This window comes from Phalacrocorax aristotelis, chromosome Z (genome assembly GCF_949628215.1).
Source record: "Phalacrocorax aristotelis chromosome Z, bGulAri2.1, whole genome shotgun sequence".
Lineage (NCBI taxonomy): Eukaryota > Metazoa > Chordata > Aves > Suliformes > Phalacrocoracidae > Phalacrocorax > Phalacrocorax aristotelis.
Window position 1 is genome coordinate 29,838,628 of NC_134311.1, and position 22,284 is coordinate 29,860,911.

The 22,284-nt window shown below is 40.8% G+C and overlaps 1 protein-coding gene across 2 annotated transcripts in view; it reads left to right on the top strand.

Moving 5' to 3' along the window:
* Positions 1–331: 331 nt before the first annotated feature.
* Positions 332–22,284, top strand: part of RAD23B (RAD23 nucleotide excision repair protein B) — a 34,551-nt gene continuing 12,598 nt past the window's right edge. The window contains exons 1-5 of one of the 2 annotated variants that reach the window (XM_075079973.1): positions 332–515; positions 12,514–12,595; positions 15,319–15,398; positions 17,443–17,687; positions 21,187–21,242. In XM_075079973.1, the coding sequence (XP_074936074.1) occupies positions 450–515; positions 12,514–12,595; positions 15,319–15,398; positions 17,443–17,687; positions 21,187–21,242 (529 nt within the window). In that variant the 5' untranslated portion in view covers positions 332–449. Of the gene's footprint in view, positions 516–12,512; positions 12,596–14,037; positions 14,132–15,318; positions 15,399–17,442; positions 17,688–21,186; positions 21,243–22,284 lie in introns of those variants that run through there. The other variant, XM_075079974.1, reaches the window with a different exon arrangement.

The window sequence follows — 22,284 nt, forward strand, 5'->3', positions numbered from 1 at the left end:
CTCCGCCGCCGCGCCCTGGCCGCCGCGCCTGCGCAGTGAGCCCGCCACACCGCGCCTGCGCATTACGGGCACCACCCCGCTAGCGCCTTTCCTCCCGCCAGCATGCGCACAGTGCACGTCCCGCCCAGCGGCGGTGCGCGCCCCCTGGAGTCCCCGCCCCCCCCGCCCGCCGCCGCCGCGGCCGCCGCCGCCGCCGCCGCCGCCGCCGCCGCCGCCGCCGCCGCCGCCGCCCAGGGCGCGGAGCCTGAGCGCCGCCTCCACTGCGCCTGCGCCGGGCGGTGCGTGTGACAGGCGGGACGGGGCCGCGCGGCGCAGGGCGAGCCGTTGCTCCGCCCCCGTCTCCGCCTCCTCCTTTTCCTCCCGCTCTTCTTCCCAGACCGTCCCGCTGCGCTGTAGGGACGCTGGCGCGGGAAGGAGGTCGTGACGAGCTGACTCTATCTGCCGCCACTATGCAGATCACACTGAAAACTCTGCAACAGCAGACCTTCCGGATCGACATTGACCCGGAGGCGACGGTGCGGGCTGGTGTGGGGCGGGAGGGCCGCGCTCCCTCCCCGCTTGGGCTCCGGCCGCGCTCCCTGTGGCCGGAGGAGAGAGCGCGGCCCAGCCGCGGCCCTGGGGAGAGCTGGGGCTGGGAGGGGAATATCCCCAACCCCTTGGCGGGGGGGGCGAGGTGGGAGAGGGTGAGGACGGGCCCCTCGGCTGGGGGTGGAGAGGAGGCCTCTGTGGGGCTGGGGTTGTGCGTGGGGCGATGTGGTGACCGCCCGGGAGGAGTCTGGGGCTGCGCGTGTGCAAGAGCTCCAGCGCGGGCGGGAGGGGGGCGGCCCGACCCCTTTCGGGGGGCGCGAGCGGTCGTGGGGTGACCCCTTTTCCTCGGGGTCTCCCGCTGGGTGAGAGAGGCTGCTCATTGCTGGGGGGAGGGAGCTGGTGTGGCCAGTGCAACCCCCTCCCCCAGCGGGTGGTCTTTCCTCGTCGTTTTGGAGAAGAATGCCCAGAAAATGGGAGAAGAGTTCACGTCGCGCTCTGGAGAAGAGGAGCAAGAGGGCTGTAGGAAGCGAAACTTTTTCCTTTCAGGAATATACGTGCCCACACCCCCGGCTTGGTGGGTGATGGGGCAAAGTAGTAATCTCTGTTGTTTCGCACAGGGAGTGTTGGGAGCCCGTCGTGGCCTCTTGGGGGGGGTAGCGCAGCAGCAGGAAAACGTGGTGCTTGCTCCCTACAGATTCCCGCCTAGAAAGGAAGTGTCGGGAGAGTTGTAGGGCTCGTCTCTGCAGGAGTGTGTACTGGAGAGGAGCTCGTGAGTAGTTGCTCTGACACTCTTTGGCAGATGTGTACTGTGATGAAGGTGAGCGCTTGTGGGGAGGCTTTATTGTTTTGCCTACAGTGTGAGCTGCAGTGATTTACCTGCGCTTATGAGGTGAGGGAGCATATGTGAGGTGCAGAACCTCACAGGTGCCTCCTGCAGAGCAAGGATTTGGGTGTGTGGTGATGTTTGTAGTGGAGCTTTTCTCCCTTATTGGCGGGTTGCAGTGACTCTGTATCTCTGTCTTTATATGACTGGGAGGAGGGAGAGGACGCAGTTTGGTTGCAGGTGAATGTTTTCTATTGGCACAGGGGAGTCTGCTGAAAAATCATCGGGGGAATGCAGTGTTCTGAGATGAGAGGAAGGGCCTTGAGTGAGTTTGCAGGGTTGGAAGTTGCCTTGTCACTTGCCTGAGCACAGATGGTTGCCTCTGATAGCCGAGTCCAGACATCCCTGTGGCCCTCTTCGGAAGGATTTGGGGAAGTTAGCGTCTGAAGATGTGTTTTCAGCAGCCTTTCGCATTACATCTGGGCAGAGAAACTCTGGAAACAGTGGAACATTGCATCTGCTTTTGTAGAGTCTGATGGCTTACCGTCTTCTGCTTCTATCTTAAGGAAAATAGGGCATGACAGTTGAAGTTAGACTGAGAGTTCGTTTGGTTGAACAGTGTGGTAGAGGGAGATGGCAAATGTCTAGCTGAAGCATGTGTTAGAAATCTTCAAGGATTTAAAGCATTAGTCTTTACTTATTACTGAGAAAGGCTCTCTTGTCATCTTTTCTCAAGTTCTCTGTATTCAGTACAGTCCTGGGAAGTAAAATCAAGGTGAGGACTGGAGAAGTGTTGCCAGTCAAAACCCTCACCAGCTTATGAGACAGCAAAATGTACTAGCCAGAAGTTGGATTATGGGAAATTAGACTGCTCTCCCTGTTTATAAATGTAGTTGCTACAGTAGCTCAGTATCTGAAAGAAGAATGCTTCTCATGGGCATAATATTTTGGGTTTTGATTAGGAACAGGTGGTAAGATAAGGGAAGTGTGGGCAGGATTTGAGGAGAACTTTTTCTTAAAGTGAGCGGGGTACAGTCTTGATCTTACTAGCTGTGGAGGTGAAAACTGTATTTAAGTTTCCTTGGTCTACTTTTTAGAGAATTACAAATAAATACTTGTTTAAAGTGTTGTAAATCACAGAACTTAGTAAAGAGAAGAACACTTTTGAGCTGTTGTTTAGATACCAAATCTGTTAAAATTGGAACATGCTTTGAAATGTAGTCTGTTAAGCAAGTGTTTGAAAATTCTCAGTCTGATTTTGAAAACTACTAATTTTAGCTAAGTACACTGGTTTCTTAGATTAATTTTCTAGCATCCTGAAACATGCGTGTTTTGCGGAGTTCAGGAAACATTACTTTTAGTCTTTGAACTATACGTGTGTGTTTCTCTGCTAGGGGTAGGCTTGTTTACTTGGAGCTGTGCCCTATACTGTGACAAGGCCAAAAATCATGTAGTTGTTTTAGGCCCAGGAAACTTGTTGCTCCAATATTGGATTCTTGTTCTCTAAAATTGGTTTCTGGTTCTAGCAATTTCTCCCCTTATTCTCAATACAAAACTAATGTGAAGAGATTTGATGTTACAATGCAAGGTAGTATTCTGACAAGAGTTTATGCTCATAACTGAAAGCTGTCAGTAATAGTAAGGAACACTTAAATAATTTGAAGCAACACACTTCATGATAACTAATTAGGCTTGTTACAGCTTTTACACAAGCAACAGATTTTTTTTTTCCCTGTTTAATCAGACAGTTGAATTTTAAAGTTCAAAACAAGCTTTTAATAATGTGACTTTAGCTTTGGTTTAGTTTTGAAGTTTTGGCCCACTGAGTATTTTGACTGAATAAAAATGAGACTTGAAGCATGGAGTATTCTTGTTCGTGAAAGAGCTCGATGAAGATGTGAAATATTTTGACTGACTAAAAAAGTTGAAAAGAATTAGCTTTGGACACTATTCTTTGGGAAGGCTTATTATCAAATGGAGATTTTTTTCAGGCATTGCTGTTTTTGTTAAGTTTTGGGGGAAGAAACGTCTGGAATGCGTGGGAATCAATGTGGTACTCATCATGCTCTGCAGAGGGGTGGGTTTACCCATTGTAATCATTTTCATGTTCTGAGCGGGGCAGTTCAGTACCTGAGCATTCAGGCTTAACCAGGGTAAAGGAAGGGGTGCGTTTATCTACACAAGGTGCTTCTTGTGTTTGACTGTCTGTGAGAGAGCAAATATGGTAAGCTTTGTGTTTGGAGCAAATAATAAGACCTGTCTGAAACTCACACAGACCTATGGAGCCACATGTCTTTTCTGAGGTGACAGTGATGGCATTGTAGCCTTTTAAATCTAGCGCTTCTGTTGTTACCACTCTGTAGACATGAAATGGGCTTTTAAAAAAAAACACTCAACAAACGTTCTTAACTTTCTTTGAAAGTGAAATGCCAGTTGAAGGTAAGTCTGTCCTGTTTCTTTTTCAGCTTCCCTGTGTTGTTAACCAAAAAAAGACAGTCAAAATGCAGAGAAGTGCAAGGAATATTCAGGACGTCAGTAGTCTTCTGACCAGTCCCTTGTCACATAATATGGGCTTTCAGATCTCACAGTTCTGCCATGATGTTTGAACACCCAGGAAATGCCCACTTGTTTTAACACCATGTCAAACAGGACACTTAGTTGTGGAAGTTTGAACTTCTGTATGTTCTAGTGCGTCCTTAATATGTTTATGCTTTATTGTTAAACAGTGAATGGGATTTTTGGATGCTAGTGTTATGCCCCTTTGGTGCTGGAAGCTCCTGGCTTTTAAGTTTTAGAAATTTAGGCTAGATACTAATCGAAGCTGTATTAAATACGTGTGAGGACTGCGCTCCAGCAAAAATGAAGCAGGATCCAAAGGAAAAAAAGTGATCCAGATAAAACAGGTAGACTGCAGGGAAAAAGAGATACTGCTCTCATTTTTCAAATGACAATGTCATAGCAAAGAATTTGTATTTTCAGATTTGTAGGGGTTATAAAAAACATCTTGGCTTTGTAACAACAATGAGGTGGTACATATAAGGGAGGTACATTTTAATATGTACATGGGGGGTGTCTGATAAAATGACAAGCTGCTTTAATTCTCTTCAGAGAGTGCAGTGATAAATTTTGGAATTAGTGCAGACTATTGTCTGAGTGGTTAGAGTATGATTTGTGAACTCGTAAGAAGGTGAATACTATTTGTGAACCCACAAAATTTTATTAGTCACATCTGTTTGTATCTATTCCATATACTGAGAGCTATAATAAAGCGTCTAATAAAAATGATGAGTATTGAAAGCCTAGGTAATTTTAAAGCATGCTTTGTGTCAATTCCTGTTCTGTCTGTGGCTAGGAAAGATGTGTGGAAACAAATAGTGGATTTTTGTGAAAGGTTTCAATCATGTTTCTTAGAGGTCTCCTGGTAAACTGTGGCCTTCTGTTGGAAAAAGACCTCCTGATCTAGAAATATTAGTGAAGAATAAGGGTTAACACAATTCTATATATAAAGTGAATGAATTTTAAGTAGTAGTAGACATATCTCATTAAAAAGTGATATCTTTTTTTGTTAGAAGAAAATATAAAAGTAATAGGTTTAGCTTTGGTCACTTTAGTTTTGCTGAATTTGTATTTTATTGTATCTCTCAGAAAAATTAACTTTAGAAGCAGTTCTGCAAGAGCCAGAGAATCTTACTGGGTCAAGTGGTAAGATCTGACTTGGAGGCTTGTAACCTATGAGTAAGTATGAACTTATTCTGACAACCTCCTTCCCAGTGTGTTCCTGTGTAGCTAATCCTGCAGCAGTTGCAGATAAGAGGATTGTTTTCATATTTCCCTGAGCGCTTATCAACTTGGTGGTTAGAAGAAAAGCGCTCTCGTGATCCTGTTCAAAATTCAGAAACTTCTAGACTAAAGATGTCTTTCTGTCTCAAGTCTTAGTATTTTTCTCTAATTCTTTTTTAATTTTACAGCAGATATCTTTCTCCTCTTCTAGAGGATTGTTGTTACGTTGATCTTGCATCTCCTAGGTCTTTACCGGTGAGTCTATGAACCCGCATGGTCAGAGGAGGTGTGAATTTTAAGGGCTTGTACTTGCTGCTTGAGGTTTGATAGATGACTCTGCAAAAATGGTAGATTTTAAGATTACCAGAATAAGAGTATCAGGGAGTATTTTCTTTTTCTCATTGTTTTAATACTTTCTTTGCAGACTGTAGCATTTTCAAATTATGTTCTCTGATAATTCATGTTCATTTTATAAACTGGGCTTTTTACTAGTGTTTTTCTTTGGGAGCTAGTCTTTTTCCCTGTTACCTGGCTAGATTTAGAATTTTCAAGCAAGAGAAGTCGTTCTAATTCTTAGCTGAAGAAGGCTAGGCTTTCACATATTCAGGAATATTTTCCTTAAGTTCTAGTGAGTGTTCTAATAAAATTTACAAAGAACTGTGGGGAGGTTGAGACATTCTTTAAAACTTAATAAAGGAAAGGTTAAGATAGCATAAATTATGAATACAACTAATTTTATTCCTATTAGAATATGCTTCTACGTGTTAGTCATTTTTCCAGTGCATTGGCTCTATGATCATAAAAGAATGTAAGCTTTCTCCTTAAAATAAGTCTTGTGAGTTCATAGGGAGCACTCAGAGCTGTCAATGGCCGCATCTTTCTGCTTTTTTCAAAAGGTGCAGATAGCTGCTTTTTTTTCTGTTGCTTAGACCTCTGCTTTACATTGAAGTGTATGTGTTCATGTGTCAGTACAAACCTGCATGTATGTACCTCTTTTTGTCACTGGTTAGCATTGGAAAACTGGCCCTAGTGTCTTCTCCTCTAAACAGGGCTTAATCAATTTTGAAATGCAGGGTAGAAGTGTGCAGAGGCCAATTTTGAGCTCAGAAATTAATTTTGTTGATCTCTGGGCAGTGTATAAGAGCAGCTGCTAGACTGATAAACTTCACCTAGGTGTAGATGGAAGTAAATTAGAAAGGCAGAGGTAATTGCTCAGGAAGTAAATGTCAGAGCTAAATTTGTATTTGTACCTTGCCAATTCCAGGCTATTTATCTTCCAGACCATGCTGCTTGTGTATTTGTATACAAACTTCAGCACAGTAAATGCAAATAGTAAATATAAAAGTTTATGAATGCTTAACACAGCCTGTGAGGCTGTGAGGAAAAATTTTAAATACTGCCTTTAGATGAGTACAAATGGGTTTTTTTCTAGTCACTCACTAACCTCATAAACCTGACTGGATTCACATGACTCTTTCCCTCCTATGGTTCTTCTCAGTTACTGTATCTGTTATGCCTTTGGGACCAGAAGTAGGGCAGTAATCTGTTCATGCAACCAACTGTCAAGGTGGTCTCCTGGCTAAATGAGTGTCCTGTTTAGGAAGACAATGTCAGAGATGACTGTAAATGTAGGTTTGTGCCAGCAAAATCCACTTTTATTATCTGTAGAAGGAAGTATCTAGAACCAAATATGTTCTTCTCATAGAAAATACAGTAAAGCTACTATAAGGTTGTGAGCTAAGTAGCTTTTTATCCTCTGGACATTTCAGTAGTAGGCAAAATATATGCCATTAACCTGTTGCTGATCGTGGAGTTTGATTAAAGGTAGCAAAACCTGTTGCACTGGTCAGTTTGTTGCTTCATTAGCTGGTTTATTGTCTGATACCACTGCATCACCCTAACCTGACTTTGTGCAGTGTCTATGTGGCAGTATAAGGTGTGGTAAATATGTTTTCAAGGGCAGTAGGAGAGAAAACTTGGGAATATTAAGCCTATATTCTAAACAGAAGCATTTAGACAAGCATGTCCTCCCTCAGGGAGGAGGAGGAGAGCAAAGCCCTTTGGACTGAAAACTTTTGTGCTTGTCCAAATGATGACTTTTCCCAAAGTCCAGGAGAAACCTGTTACTCTACTGCAGTAAAGACAGTGATTGGTGGAGAATCAGAAAATAGATTTTAAAAACCCTTCTGCTTGCAGTTTCTTCTCAAAAAGAGAAACAGTTCAACTGTAGGTAGGTTGGTAGTGAAGTCCTTTTGGAGTTAGCCTTAGGATCCATCTATTCATAGCCCTTCTACTAATTTGATAAGGACTTGATGATATTGAGCACAAGTCAACAGAAATGTGATGGAATTGAAGAACACAGAGTATAATGTGTGTACTTGGCTGCCTGATTGGGGTTCAGTCTTTTGGAAACAGGTGTCAAAGGAGCAACATAGATTAATGATTTGGATTCACTGCAAGATGAAGCCTCGAAGCTCATAGATCCTGGAACTTCCAGTAGAAGTAGTGACACCGCTCTACTATGTGTGTGCCAGCCACACGTTCCCAAGAGGAATGAAGTTCCACCAGAGCAGGTGGAGGAAAGAGGTGCTGGGAGGGTATGGAAGACTGAGACTCTCACATGAAAGCTAACTGAAGGGTCCTGGCTAGCTTAGCTCACAAGCTGGGAGAAAGATTTGATAATGCTGTATAAATATTTGACAGGGGTAAGCACCATGGTAGGTGGAAAGGCTATTCATGTGTGAATTATAACATCATCATAAAAACTAGTAAGTGTTAATAGTCTGTGAAGTAATAATTTGGGCTGGAAATTAGGAAAAGGCTTCCAATGTCAGAATAAACTTTGTAGCAGCCTTGTGGTAGAAGTAGCAAATGATCTTGTATGTGTTTAGGTAAAGGTGGATCAGATTCCTGATGAAGATTGTGGTGTGGAAGGTGGGTATGTGGCTTGATGTTGGAAGGGGTCCTTTTCAGTTTTATTTTCAGTTTTGCTATAGATCTGAAGAAGTTAAGAAGTTTATCTTGCCTGTGTTGTACAGGCTGTGTGATTATAGATTAACATTGATGGAAGTATACTGTTAAGTTTTTTATTAGGAATTACGAAATGAGCCTTTGAATCAACTGATTTTTTTTTTTTCCCTCTTCTGTTTTAGCATAGTGTACGAGGTAGGAGAAATGGAAATTGCTGTGTGAGAGGGAAAGGAGGGAGCTTGCTCAGTGTACTGAGCTATGTATTTGCCTAGGTGGAACCCAGCGTGCCCCTCTTGCTTAGCTGGCTAAGGTAGCTGTAGGGAACAACTGGGCAACTTAGCGCTAGCAGTTTCATGTAACCTATTTTTAGAATGCCCAGCTGGGATGCAGTTAGGGGGGCTGGTAGTTCCTTGGAAGACCTCAGTTAGGATCAATCAGCTCCGACTCTTAATTGAACAGATTGCATGGCATCTATTCTTGAGGACATTGTGTTCAGTACAGTCTTTGAATAGTAGGGAGAGTTTTGCATCTAAATTCAAAGAGGGCAGAATAAAATCATCTTGTAAGTTGCCCTCTGTAGTGTGTCAGTGTGCTGTTTCTGAATCTTTAGGGTGTTTGCAGATTAACTGATGCTCATTAAAGGTGTTGCCTTGAAGTATGGGTTCTGTTTATTCTGCTGTGAAATTTAGTCGGGCAAAACAGAAATGGGATTCTCTGAGGACTGAAATATATTTTGGACTCTGATCAGGTGGAGTAAAGCTAGGTAGGCTTGAGGTTTGGTTTATGGATCTGTATTCTTGAGAAAAATAAGTCAAAGTTATGGATGTAAAGGTTGACTCTGTATCTTAAACCTGCTTTATAAGTTGGACAGATCAGCGCGCTGGATGTACTTTCCTGAAATCAGTTTTCACTTAATAAGCCCTAACTGATGGTGATGCTGAAGTCTAAATTGTCAGCATCCTAATTTGCTAGAGGCCAAGTTTAGGATCTTGCTCATTGTACCACTAGCTAGAAGGTGCATCTGGCTTTCTGAAGAGCAGTGAGAGATCTGCTTTTTTCATTGAAAAAGGAGTGTTTACAGTTTAAATGTAAATGAAGATGATTAAGACTATGGTGTCTGATGACACACAGGTTGTTTAGGGAGTGCTCTTACCTATTCTTTTCTGTGGGCAGAATTAAGGGTGCGAGTGTCTTGTTAGGGGTTGCTAAATCTTCAGTCACTCCAGTTGGAACTACAAGAGGAAATTTTATGCCACTAGCATGTTGCTGTTAAATTGGATGTATCTGATGTTATCTATTCCCTTTTTGTTCTGAGAATTAGTATTGTGTCCTCTGCAAATGAAGTGTTTCTGGCCTCTTAAGCTAGGTAGTGATGCAAGCCAAAAGAACAGGCAGTCGTTGTTTATAAAAACTTATTTTAGCCTGAGTGTTTCTTGAACTTCTGCCTCTAGTAGGAGAATGCAGAAGTCTGCAGGTGACTGTCTTCTCTTGAAGATTCAAGCTATAGTAGTTAAGAGTGGGCTTAAGTAGAAGTCCTTTTTGTTTGCTGCTTTGAGTAAGTCTGATTGCTTAAGTGAATTCATTTGAGACGACAGATTCCGTTCTGTAAACTACTGTTCTGTATAAAACAGTTAAAAATGTTCTGAAATGCATTTTCTGGAAGTTACTTGACTATTTTCTGGGTTTTTTTACTTTTGTAGGAATAACATGAACTTCATTACAGAATTTTTAATTAATGTGTTATGGAGATTGACAGTAACTTAACACATCACAAGCTCCAAAATATTAGAGATCTTTGGCAAGAGTTCACAGTAGGGTGAACGTCTATTTAAATGAGAGGCCTATCTTAACAATCTTTGCCTTTGCAAATGGTGCTGGGTCTGTGGATATAGTTAGCAAAATACTGTAAATTAGCTGAGCTGTGTTAAGCTTAAATTTGTTTTAGATTTTTGTAAACTGTCAGCTGGATAACAAATTACTTCAGTTCCCAGAGATTTATTATTTTTATATATATAGAATCTATAATGTATGCATCTATATATGTAATATATTATATATAAAACATAAAATATAATATCTATTAACAGTATATGATCTGTTCTTAAACTGATTGACGTGTATGGCAAGTACAGAGAATAAAGACGACCAGTACTGAAAACTGTAATGGCCTTTTCTCTTCAACATCTCCAGTTTTTTGGAGTTCCTTTAAGAAGCTAGTCATGGCCACTGTATTGGCAGGCTTTAGCCAAAGATTGTCTGTTCTTTGAGGAGCAAATGTGTAGTTTGTTCCTGTGTTCAGTATCACTGTGGTTTGTGACACCTGGCTGTGGAGGACCTCTAGGCATGCCTGGGACTAAAGCTGCGCAGCTGGAGTCAGGAGTAGGATCCAAAGGGAGATTTCGGACTGTGGAAGGGGATTCTGAAGATGAAGTGCAGCCTCTTGAATGTCCGTGAGGTTGAGACTGCCTGTGGCTGCTGAGTTAGTTTTCCAGGGTGTAATCTTGCAGAACCTGAGGGTTCATGCTCAGGGTAGGAGCCTAGCAGGCAGTATGTGCAGTACTCCTACTGGAGCTTTTGTATTAATAGTGTATATAGGATAACAGTAACTCATAGGTAGGTTAACATTAATTCCTACTCTATATAGGTCAGCAGAAGCTGTGTGTAGAAGTTGAATTCAGCCTCACCCTAAAGTGTAAACCTCATGATGTTGTAACAGGACTTACCTTTGCACCTTGGGCACTGTCTTTTTTGAGGAACAGATATTTTAAGGATCCATGAGGACACTGAGTATTTAGCATTGCTACTGTGGAGATACTTCAACCGACTGACTTCTCAGAAGAAGCATTGGTAGTAGAACTACAGGTATCACTTTGATTAGTGCTGGCTGCAACTCAGACGGAGCACTGGTTACAATACTGGAGCAACAGAGATCCGCTTTGTCCCATACATGGTCATATCAAAGAACAGGGAAGTCGAGGGGTGGTTGCGTTAATTCATTCACCATTTAAAAAACCCAACGTGTCTAACTTGTGTGAAAACCCAGTGGGGAGCAGAGATTAACTGTATACTTTTGAGGTCTGAATATGAGGTAGAACCACCCTGCAGTGCAGCAGTACCAGATGTGCTGGAACTACAGTATAAACTTGAAGCTGAGGGGAGCTGCTCTGGAGCCAGCTGTGACTGTAGTGGAGCAGCAGATCATGGTGCACGGGGGGTGTTCATGAGGCAGGGGAGTGCCAGAGCAGCAGAGAGAGTCTCCAGAAGCTGGGAGATTCTGCTGAGGCTTGGGCATTACCAGAACAACAGCAGCCACCCCACACTTATAAAGCAGCCTGGGGAGTGCTAGCAACCAGGGCAAACAGTGCGGCGTGTCAGTTTGCGCAGCTGTTAATGACAAGATTTTCATGTGCTTAGCTGGTTAAATAGCTAGGTGTATGCATCTTAGTTGAAATGAAAAAAGCTTATGTATATTCAGGAAAAAGCTTCAGAAGGTGGGGTTAGTTTGTTGTAATAAGTTCGTAACAGATTGGTTGTTCTTGTTCTACATATATTGGGAGCATCTGTCAGGAAACAAGAAGAATGAATGTTTGTGTACAGGCAGTTTGTCCTAAAACACGATTTCAAATGTATCAGTACAGAAATACTTCTACAGGATCATCCTTTATTTCAGGATGGTGTTACACAGTATTTCTGGAGACTACAGGCATTCTGATGCATGACAACTCAGTGTCATTTGAGCTGTTGTATGTGGTGCTCTGAAAGTATGGACTATATGTCAGTGGTCTGTGTAAGCAAGTAAACCGGGCAAAATGCTTTCATGTGTAGGCTTAAAATTGCTACACAAAGTTCAGAAAATGACAGGGGAGGGGAAAGAACTGAAAATTACTCCTGTAAAATTAACAACTGGACAGTTTGCACAAGTCTTTGCATATCAAGGCTTCAAGTCATTCCAGTGGGTTAAATCTCATGTCATGGTGACCTTACAAAAAAAAAAAGAAAAACCAAAAAAACCCCGCACAGGCATTCCCTGAAGACTCATTATGATGAAAAAAATCCATCAGCTGTGGATAGCATGTATACTCCCTGCATTCAGAGAAGGGTCAGGGAGGGGAAATAGGACAGTAGATAAAAGCATTTTTTGCCCAAATTTCTCAAATTTTCACTCTGTTGTAAACTCGTAAAATCTCATGGACAGATACTTACTGAATTTGATTAAGCATGAGAGGTTTTTTGGGAAGGGAACATGTTGCTCTGCAAGTGGCTACAGTGACATGTTTGGAAGACTGATGTACTTGACATAATCAAGATATGACTGAAAACTACTTTTAGTATATAAAACTTAGAACAAAGTGTACTTATTTAGGTTTGTATTATGAAACTTTTTTTTCATTAAGACTGTTTCTGTGTTTTAGGTGAAGGCACTGAAAGAGAAGATTGAATCTGAACGGGGGAAAGATGCATTTCCAGTAGCTGGCCAAAAACTAATTTATGCAGGTAATGCATATTCTGAAGATACTGTATCCAAATCTACCTTATTTTTTATGTTCCTCTTTGACTTTGGTGTGAAAGTTAAGTCTCCTGAAGATCATAAGTACTGAGGTGCGAACAGGTTAAAAAAAACCAAACACAAAACCAAACCAACAACAAACCACATTGTCAAAGGGAACTCTTAATTTTGAACTAGAATTTTTCAGGTTTTAATACATGTGCTTGGTTTTATCTTTGCTCTGATAGCATGATATGCTAACAGCTTTAGTCCTGGGTGGGATGAAGCAGAAATAGCATTTTTTGCATGAAACCAGTGTTCAAGCAGATCATATCTCATCTTCTGGGTTGTTTCTCATCTTTTCTTTAGTTTATGCTGTGTATAGCTGAAGTGTTCCTGTGTATACCTTAGAGAATTAAAAATTAGATTATATCTTTTGTATTAACAGAAGAAACCCATCACCAAATCCTTGCTGTACAAAAGTACTTCCAATACTTTTAAGCTCTATCATTAGAAATGTGTTATGTGCTAGCAAAAAGCAGGCTAATAAAGACATGAGTTCCTTTATTTGAACAAATATAGTTCAAAAAATTTTTTGGCAATTTTCTTAACTGTTTTCTACCTGTCTGATCTATTCTGGCACTAATACACAGATCTAGTGTTTTGTTCCTGCTTCATGTCAGAACTTAAAAAGTTCTATTCCAGTACTCCCTCTAGTGCTTTTTCTTCTCAAACCATGCTTGAAATAAACTTTGGTGGTCTTTTTACTTCTTCAGTGTACTGCTTTGTAAACAGTATTGGTTTTCCACTTCTAATAAGTTAATAACCTAAAGCCACTGATCCCAATAAAAAGATGCTAATGGAAGAGAAGTCAGGAGTGTCTCTGTGTTTGTATGGATTCCTCAGGACTATGTCTCTTAGCAAATTTTATGTCCCTGGTACTTCAGTGAAGGGAATGCACATCAAGAGCATGAAGCTAAAAGTCACATGTATCATGAAGAAATATGAACAAGGCAGAAGGCCTTATGCAATATATATAATTGCATGTACGCTTCATATTATGATTCTGTGATTAAAAGAAATCAAGGGTTCCATAAGAGTATATGTTGTGACTTGAGTATTTTCAGAAGCCAGAATTTATCTGCAGCATTGTATAATCCTTACAAGCAGTAGGAAATGTGTGAAATAAGATTTAGAATAGAAGACCATCCAAAGATAGGTTGTATTTTTGTCTTGGACAAGAGATACAAGAAGGGTATATTGATGACATTTTTACTTTGATTAAAATGAGCTTTAGAATTTTCATAGTTTGGTAAAGCAAAGTGATATTCCAGCTGAAACTGATGAAAAGTATACCATCTGTTATTAAAAAAGCTCGCAATTTGTTTTTTTTAAAAAGGTTATGCTAATCAGTGGTGAGGTAGATCTGTTGTGTTGTCATCTGTATTAGAAACCCTGAGTGTGGTGTACCCTAAGGAAATATGATGTCTGCATATATACGTTGTGCAAGCTCCTTCCCTAAAGTGCCGATAAACCAGAAAATTGTAAGTAAACCTGTGTAGGTTCTGAGTCAGATGCTGCACCATCTGCTACAGGTATTAACACTACTACAGTGTGTGTAATATGTTCTCGAGTATTTGACCTGCAAGAGTGGTGGAACTAGTAGAGAGTAGGACGGAGCCACCTTGTTTGTGTTCCAAGTGTCATAATGCACATGCATGGCTTGATTTCCTTGCAATCATCAGGGTAAGGATGTGTCCTGCTAATTACAGTGAAGCAGTGTATTCCACTAGCACTGAGAATGGTTATGAAAATGTGTATTTTTCTCTTGAAATAGGGAAGCGGTTGTTGACACATCTTCAGAAAATGAATCAGTTAAAATTAAAAAATATTTCCTGAAAATTTTGTAGTAGAAGCAGCTGCTATAAAACTCACAGAAATATAGACTTAATTTTCTTTTTTTTGTGGTACTGCCTCTAAATCAGCTTATCCTTAAAAAAAAAAAACAAAACAACAAAAACCTGTAGTTTAATGTGTTTCTGAGTTTGTGGATGGTAAGGCAAATCTACTTTGCCGCAGTACTATTGCTGCTTATGAGACATCAAACGTGGTAGTATAACAAAGGTTTCTGGTTTTGTCTGATCATTTTTTTTAATGCTTCTGTCAAGATAGCAGGATATGGAACAGTTCTAGCTTTTTCGAATGCTTTAGCCTTCTTTTAAGAACAAGTCGTTACAGTTATAAAATTGCAAACTTATGTAATGCAGATAGTCTGTGTCAGGGAACTGTAGATAATTTAGTACATCTGAAGGGCAACAGAAGAGAAGATAAGCAGGTAGGAGTTTTCTTACTGTGTTTAGAGTGTAAGCAGGCATAAGTTATTCAGTTAAGCTTATTGTATGCCAAAGCCTTTCCTCCATATTACTTGTATCTGTGTTATAGGTCCAATAAATCTTTCTTAATGCTTCTGTTTTAAAATATTTGAAGCACCTTCAACACTTAAGGCCACGGCCTTCAAGCTAACTAGTACTGTGGACATCATAGGAGGAAAGTTACTTGTAGGTCTGCTGCCAAAGGTTCATAACCAAAACACTTTTTGTAGAGGTTTTAGTGTTTATAAAGCTACATAAAATGTGGTTGTATGGGGTTTTTTGAACTGTGTTTATATGAGGGAATCCCCAAATCATCTAAAGGTCTGTTACATAACTTCTTAATTTGCTTCATTTGCCAGGTAAAATCCTTAATGACGATACTGCTCTTAAAGAATACAAAATAGATGAGAAGAACTTTGTGGTGGTTATGGTTACAAAAGTGAGTAGTCATTATTTTTGAAAAGGAAATTGCATTCATTTCGTTTTTTCATTGTGACAAGTGATTTTATATGCCTTTCCTTAAAACCAGTGGAATTTGATCATGTGAAAGTTTTGGTCAAGAGTAAAAATGATTGTGCAAATAGGTATGAAATACTGCTTCACGCTCCTAGTTTGCCTACACTGATTTTTCTTGCTGTTCTGTGCCGAATGCTTACATCAAAGAAAAAAAATTGCCAGTGGCTGATTTTACTCTCCTTTCTTGTCTCTCTGTGTCACTTTTCCAATGATACTAAAAGGAGAAAGGGAACCTATATAGTTTGTTACTAAATCCTCTGTACAGACTCCTCCAGTTTTGCCATGTTTCATGGCTGTTTCTTTTGCCAAGCTCAACAGCTTAAATCAGTAGAGAAAGGATACATATGCCAGTCAACAAACCTGTGAGTTTTGAATGTCTGCAATGGCAAGTTAAAGACACTCTGACAGGTATTTGAAGTGTCTCTCCTTATAACCACTTACCAGACTGCTTCCAGGAGTCAAGCTACTGATTTTCTAGGCATTCCAGGCTCTGGGTTCTCAATAAAACTGGCTACATCTCTGTCTTGAGGTATGAACTTAACTTTGGAGTTAGAGGTCCTCCTGACAAAGAAAACCTTTATTCAGTTGCCCTTCACTTCGAACTGGTATTGGTTCATTAGATTCTCTGAACGTAACTGTGACGGCTGTCTTCCTGAACAAATGGTGTTCTAGTCTGTGGTTTGCCTGGAGAAAGGCATTTATCAGTACAAGAAAACAGGTGCAGATGGGATTTCAGAGTACAGCTTTCATTCTGTTTATAGCAGAAGAAACACAGACCTCAATGAAGAACTGCTAAATGCAATACCTTATTATAATAAAGGATCTGTGTTTCCGAGTTGGGCATTTCTTCAGTGTTGCAGTCTTTTTGCAAAGTGTTTAAGCTCAGTTTCCCTTTTCTTGATTATTTTCTGGATAAGACATGCCCTGTCACTTAAGCACAACTGCTGACTTTATCTGATGTTCAGATGTGTTTCAGTGTTTTCCTTTGGATGCTTCCTAAAATGTTTTCTTGTGCCCACCACGTTGAAAGCTATTCATTCTCAGCCTTTCCTTTCCGACAAAAAGAGGAAGTACATTTTTCCTAGTTTAAGCAAACGTTGTCTGAAAGTGATTCACCTTGAATAAGTAGTTGTGTTTTGTTAAAGTTCATCGGTTTCTCTTGGTAAGGTAGAGATGGAGGTCAGCATTGTCAATCCTTAAGGATATTTGTAGGTGAGGGACTACAGAGATACAGCTTTCAGAAGCGTAATTCTGTACCTTAGCTGGAAGTTTCATGCATTCAGAAAAGTATAATTTCTTATAATGGAATTAATACTACATCCAAGCAAAAATCATGTTTCCATTAGAGATGTGAAGATTAAATCACAACTATAGGCAAGTGTTACCCACTCTAAGTTTGTTGCTGTAGATTTGGTAGTCCTTGATTCTGCTGCATTTTTGGTGCTCACTACAGAGCTCAAGTGAAATGTTATTTATGTAGTGCTTTGAATGTAAAGAGTTCATAAGTAAAACTTGTTGCAAGTTAAGTTTAAATTTTTTAGCATCTAATTTTCCAGCAAATAGCATTCACAATGAAATGTGATTTTTGTCTTTATCATTTTTTCTCCAGATTTGAGTGGTGGGAAAACCTTTTGCTTGTTACACTTGTCAGATGTCTTTTGACAAATGTTTTAGTTTCTTCTGAATAATGTGCTTCTGTAAAACACAAGGTTTTCATCTTTAGAGTATTACAGTCTATAAATATTTAGAACTTATCCTTGCGTTCCACTTTATACTCAAATAGTCTGACTGCTTAAGTGTCTAAATAAGTACTAAAAGGTGTTATAGATTTGATGTCTTCCAGTGTCTTACTGTTATGCCTGATGTTGAGGCAAATGATCTTAACAGAACTTAATGAATGTGTTGACTATAGAAGGCATGGGTTTAGGAGCTTTGTGTTTGGTCTGAATTCTGTTGTCCTCCTATAGCCCAAAACAGCAGCTGGAGCGACTCAGCAGTCAAATGCTACTACTGCTATTAGCTCGACAACTGCAGCTCCCACACCAGTCACTACACCAGGCCCTGCTGCTGCTTCTGTGACAGCTCTTGACCCTTCACCGCCAGCATCAGATGCAGCTGCTTTTGAATCTGCACCTGTGGGTGCTTCTGAAGAAGAGATGCCAGTAGAAACCCCACCTGAGGCACCAGCTGCTGTTGGCCCATCAACTGACAGGTATGAAAGAGCCTCCAAAAATGGCTTCCCTGTCCACTTCTATTGCTTCTAGTTTTGATTTTAAGTTGAATTTTCCATTACAGCATTAGTCCAATAACTTTCTGTTCTATATAACTTTTCTTCTTTCTTAACTGTAACTTCAGTCTCTGGCTCAAGTATAACATTACTGACAGTAAGAAGTGGTCCTCCCCACTTACACCTTCTCCTGTGGGAAGTGTGGTCTAAATCTGTGGAGTGGAGTTAAATGATGCAGGACTTGTGCTTCCATTAGGCATTTTGGAGTTACTGTGGCACAAGTTTCTTTTCAGACTGAGGATCTTCACCTGCGGGGGATCTACTGTTCACAAAGCTTTTAAAGGCTTCAGAGGGATGTGTCCTGTCCTGTTCATAGACCTCTGATTGTGTTTTGATTCATGTTGGTTAGATTTGAACCGTAAGTTTTTAATACTGTAAGAGTCTCTTTATTTCTGGAAAGAGCTTTTTCTTCCAAAATGTAGGATATAGTATTGCTCTTAATCATGTAATGTTTTAAAACTACAAGCTTATTTGTTCTGAATGCTTCTTGGCCCATCTGCACATAGTTGTGGGAGTTGAGATAGCTTTTAACCTCAATCTCTATATTTCAGAAAATCAAATGCAAGGTAGAGGTCTCATCCCTGTTGTGTACTGTGCCCTTTTTTGCTCACTTTAAGTTGATTAAGTATTGCATGGAATAAAAATGTTAACTGTAATTTAATGGCCCTTGAAGTGCTGCATAACATCAAGTCTTCATTTTTCATACACTGGTTTTCAATTATTTATGTGTTATTTATGGGAATACTTGTGCACAAGACAGTAATTATTGAAGTGGTTGTACTTAAACACCGTCAAATATTGATTTGGTGATAAGAAAGCAAAATGTGCAATTGCCTAATATATTGAAAATATCATCAGATTGCTTGCACTAATACCCTAATTGATGATTTAATTTTTCAATTCTGAGAAATAGACATATTTTAAAAATGGAATATAAATGAAGCTTCATTTATCAGTCAGATAACATAGAATTTTTTTAATGTTAGTAGGTGGGGTTTTTTGCTGCTCAATTTGTCCAGTAGGTTCAAAGATTAGATTAAGTCTTTAATACTGAAACAGTGCTTTCCAGGTTTTCCATGGACAGATTACTGTTGTAAAACCACAGTAAGGGAGCTTCAATTTACATACTTAACAGGAAGCAAGAAAATAATTTAGCAAACACATTGTAGTTACCACCTGCCTTGATTTCAGTGAGTACTGCTTGTTACTGATTTACTTAGAAGTTGAATAAGGCTGGTGAAGATTTATTGAGCCATGGCCAGGCAAGCTGGTGTCCTGTTTCGCCTTTGATCTTTTAGTTGTAAATCTTACTAGTGATAGATACTAGTGCAGCATTCTTGTTGGAACAATTTTTTTTGTTTGCTTTTAATACATAAAAAATTGCATCTCTGTAAATGCCTTGTTAAATTTTTAGTGGCATCTTCTGAAAACTCTTTCAGATTAACCTGATGATCTTTACTTGCTGATAGGAGTTGCTGACTCTAGTAGCCTGTTAGATGCGAGGCTGCTGCAGCTCCATGTCCCCAGGTCTATCAAGTATCAAGACTGAACATGTATTCCCAGTACATACACACACTATGTATATACCTATATATATAAAAACATAGGCAGGAAAAAGCCAGCACTCTAGCAACCATACAACATCAGCAGTTGCATCCTGTTCCCCTCTGGCTACTTAGGGCAAAGCCTGCTAGTGCAAAATACATACATACAAACATACAAATCAACAATACAAATTTTCCCAGTAGCTGGCCTTAGACAGTCTATTCTGACAGCTGGCCCCTAGATCTCCCGGTCTCCCAAGTTTTTGGTGCCTGGGCACGACACTGCCTAAGTCCTGCAACCCTGCTCCAGTTGCTGATACTCAGACTCTTTGCACGCATATGTGTGCGTGTTCACGCCAAGTATCCATCCAGGAACTAGCTATAGACGTGTACTGAACCTGCAAGCTAGTCCCTAAATTGCCTGGTCTCCCGGTTGCATCATTCATGGACACATGTGCAGGTCTCTCCCACTTGGCTGGTTGAGGCCTGCGACCTTGCCTATAGCTGACCCCCAGGTGTTAGTCTTTCAGCAGCTCCTCTTTCAGACCCTCTGGATTCTCCAGCAGCTGATTCTGACTTACAGCCATTCAATACATGGCTCACAAGCATCTTCCTCCACTCACTGTAGTCAAGCTTGGTGCTTGCTGGTGATTACACACATGCCAGCATATGTATCCACACAGAACATGCGTGTGCTGTAGTCTAGTTGCTGACACCCCAGGCACATGGACCTCTGCGGCCTTTCTCCCGTTGCTGGCACTGAGACTTCCACATTGTCTGGTCTGTGCAGTTGCTGGCTCCACAGGTGTGCAGATCCCTGTGACTCATGGTTCTGTGTCCAGTTGTGGGCACTTAGACTTCCATAAACACACATGCATGTAGAATAGAGACACCCCCAGCATGAAAAATAGTTAGAAATGGAATTTAATTAGAAGGCGGGATCAACTGGTGATCAGGTGCACGGCATGGCCAGACAAGTGCTGTTTACATGTGGCCGGCCCTTTTTCTGCCCTTTTTGCTCTTTTTAGCCATGCTTCTCATCTGCAGGTTGCCTTGATGCTTCCCTTCCCCTGCCTTTGGTTCTTCCCCTAGATGTCCCATCATAAGTCTTGCACAATCCCCAAACGCTTTCTCCTGGCACCGGGTGGTGAGTTGTGTCACCCTGTAGGCAGTAATGCCCTTGATCTGTAAAGAAACCAGGAGAGCCTCTCCCATTGACCCATCTGGGGTGTCAACCCAAGACCAAGGGGCTGATGCTTTAAGTTGCAACTTTGGGAGGAGCCAGGAAAGGGGCACCTGTGGTGCTGTCTGAGTTAACTGGGGTTCCTCTGCCTGGTGGTGTGCCTCTCTGTTCCTTGGTGTTCATGGAGGTGAGCCTTTAATCCTATAATTTAACAGCTTTGATATGACAACTTGAGATGGGGTAATTGCAAGTGTTAGCAGTTTATAGTCCTGGGAAAGTAGGATACTGAGTTTTTAAGAAGTGCTTGCCACTGACGTCCTTGGGTCCTCACTGGGGTCAAACCAGTGTCTATGGGAAAGCAGTTAGTGAGACTACTGTGTGCTTTTGAAAACCCACCTTGTTCTCCCACACTTTAAAGCATTCAAGCAAGCAGATGGCTAATCCCTGAGCAGATGGGCAAGAGCCAAACTACTGGGGGGTAGGGGGGAAGGTTGGCTTTGTGTTAAAAATGGTACCATTGTAAGTTTGTAAAATCTGGTCGTCAGTATAAGACCAAAAGAGCTCTTCAGAAAGCTTGTTAGTTTTTTTTTAGAAACAAAGGGGGCTATTAGAGTTACAGCTGCTGCTGCTTTTTTTTGAAAAACAGGAAGTCTTCCAAAGTTTTGTAATTACCATTGCACTTGTCTTCATCTTACAGTACAACAGGTGATACATCTCGATCAAATCTTTTTGAGGATGCTATAAGTGCACTTGGTAAGTGGAGTGTTTTTTTAATGTAGACGTTATTTTGGTGCAGCAGAAACAAATGACGGATTAGCAGATGTTGACGTTCTCTTCTATATCTGTCATTGTTGAAGTTATAACCAAAGTACTCTTCTCTAAGACCTGACGTTGGTATCTTGGAACCAGCACCAAGAACTTCTTTACTGGAGAATATTTCACTTCATATATTTTTATTGTGTAAAAGGAAGATCTTAATTCCTGGGTTTTTTCCCCCCCTGTTTGCCTTGATTTCTCTTCTAACTATGCAGTTTGAAGTGGCTCGACTAGAAGACTGGACATAAATATGTATATGCTTTTCTTTTCACCTTTTCTTCCCAGTGTGCAGGTCTGATAAAATGGCTGCCTTTATTATTCACTTGTTCCAGCTTTGACAGTACTGTCTTTTGACATATTTATATAAGATAAATTCACCAAATCTGCTCTTTTTGGGTTGAGGAATGAATGCCTCCGTATACTTACAGTCAATTCATTTTTCTTTTGACAGTTTAAACGTCTTTGCTTCTCAGTGGAATAAACAGGGTAAAAACAATAGGAGGTTCTGCCCCTCATTTATACTGATTGTACTAGCTAGGAAATTACTGATCGAACCCACAACTCCTTACTCCTACTTACATTTTTCGGAGGGGATTTTTTTCAGAGTGTAGCAAATTAAGGTACAGAAATAAGACAAAATAGAAAATCCACCTCTTCCTTATTTCTGTAAACATTAAGTTGCAACTTGATTCAGAAAGTTAAACTGATTTAAGAGTTCTACATTTTTGTGTAGGGGTGGCAGGTGTTGTGATTAAGAAGCCCAAGGTGATTTAGGAGCAGTAGTAATGTTTTATGTGTATTGGTGGTAGCCACCAGGTTTTGTCTGTCTAACTGCAGTTTAGGTCTTATGTTATGACATATTCTTTTAGACTGAAGAAATGTATGAAACTGAAATACCTGATAGATGCTGTAGGAGACAACCAGTTGAGTCTGTTACATCTTTAAAGTGACTACTGCTACCAGAGGTGCTGCAGGCTTC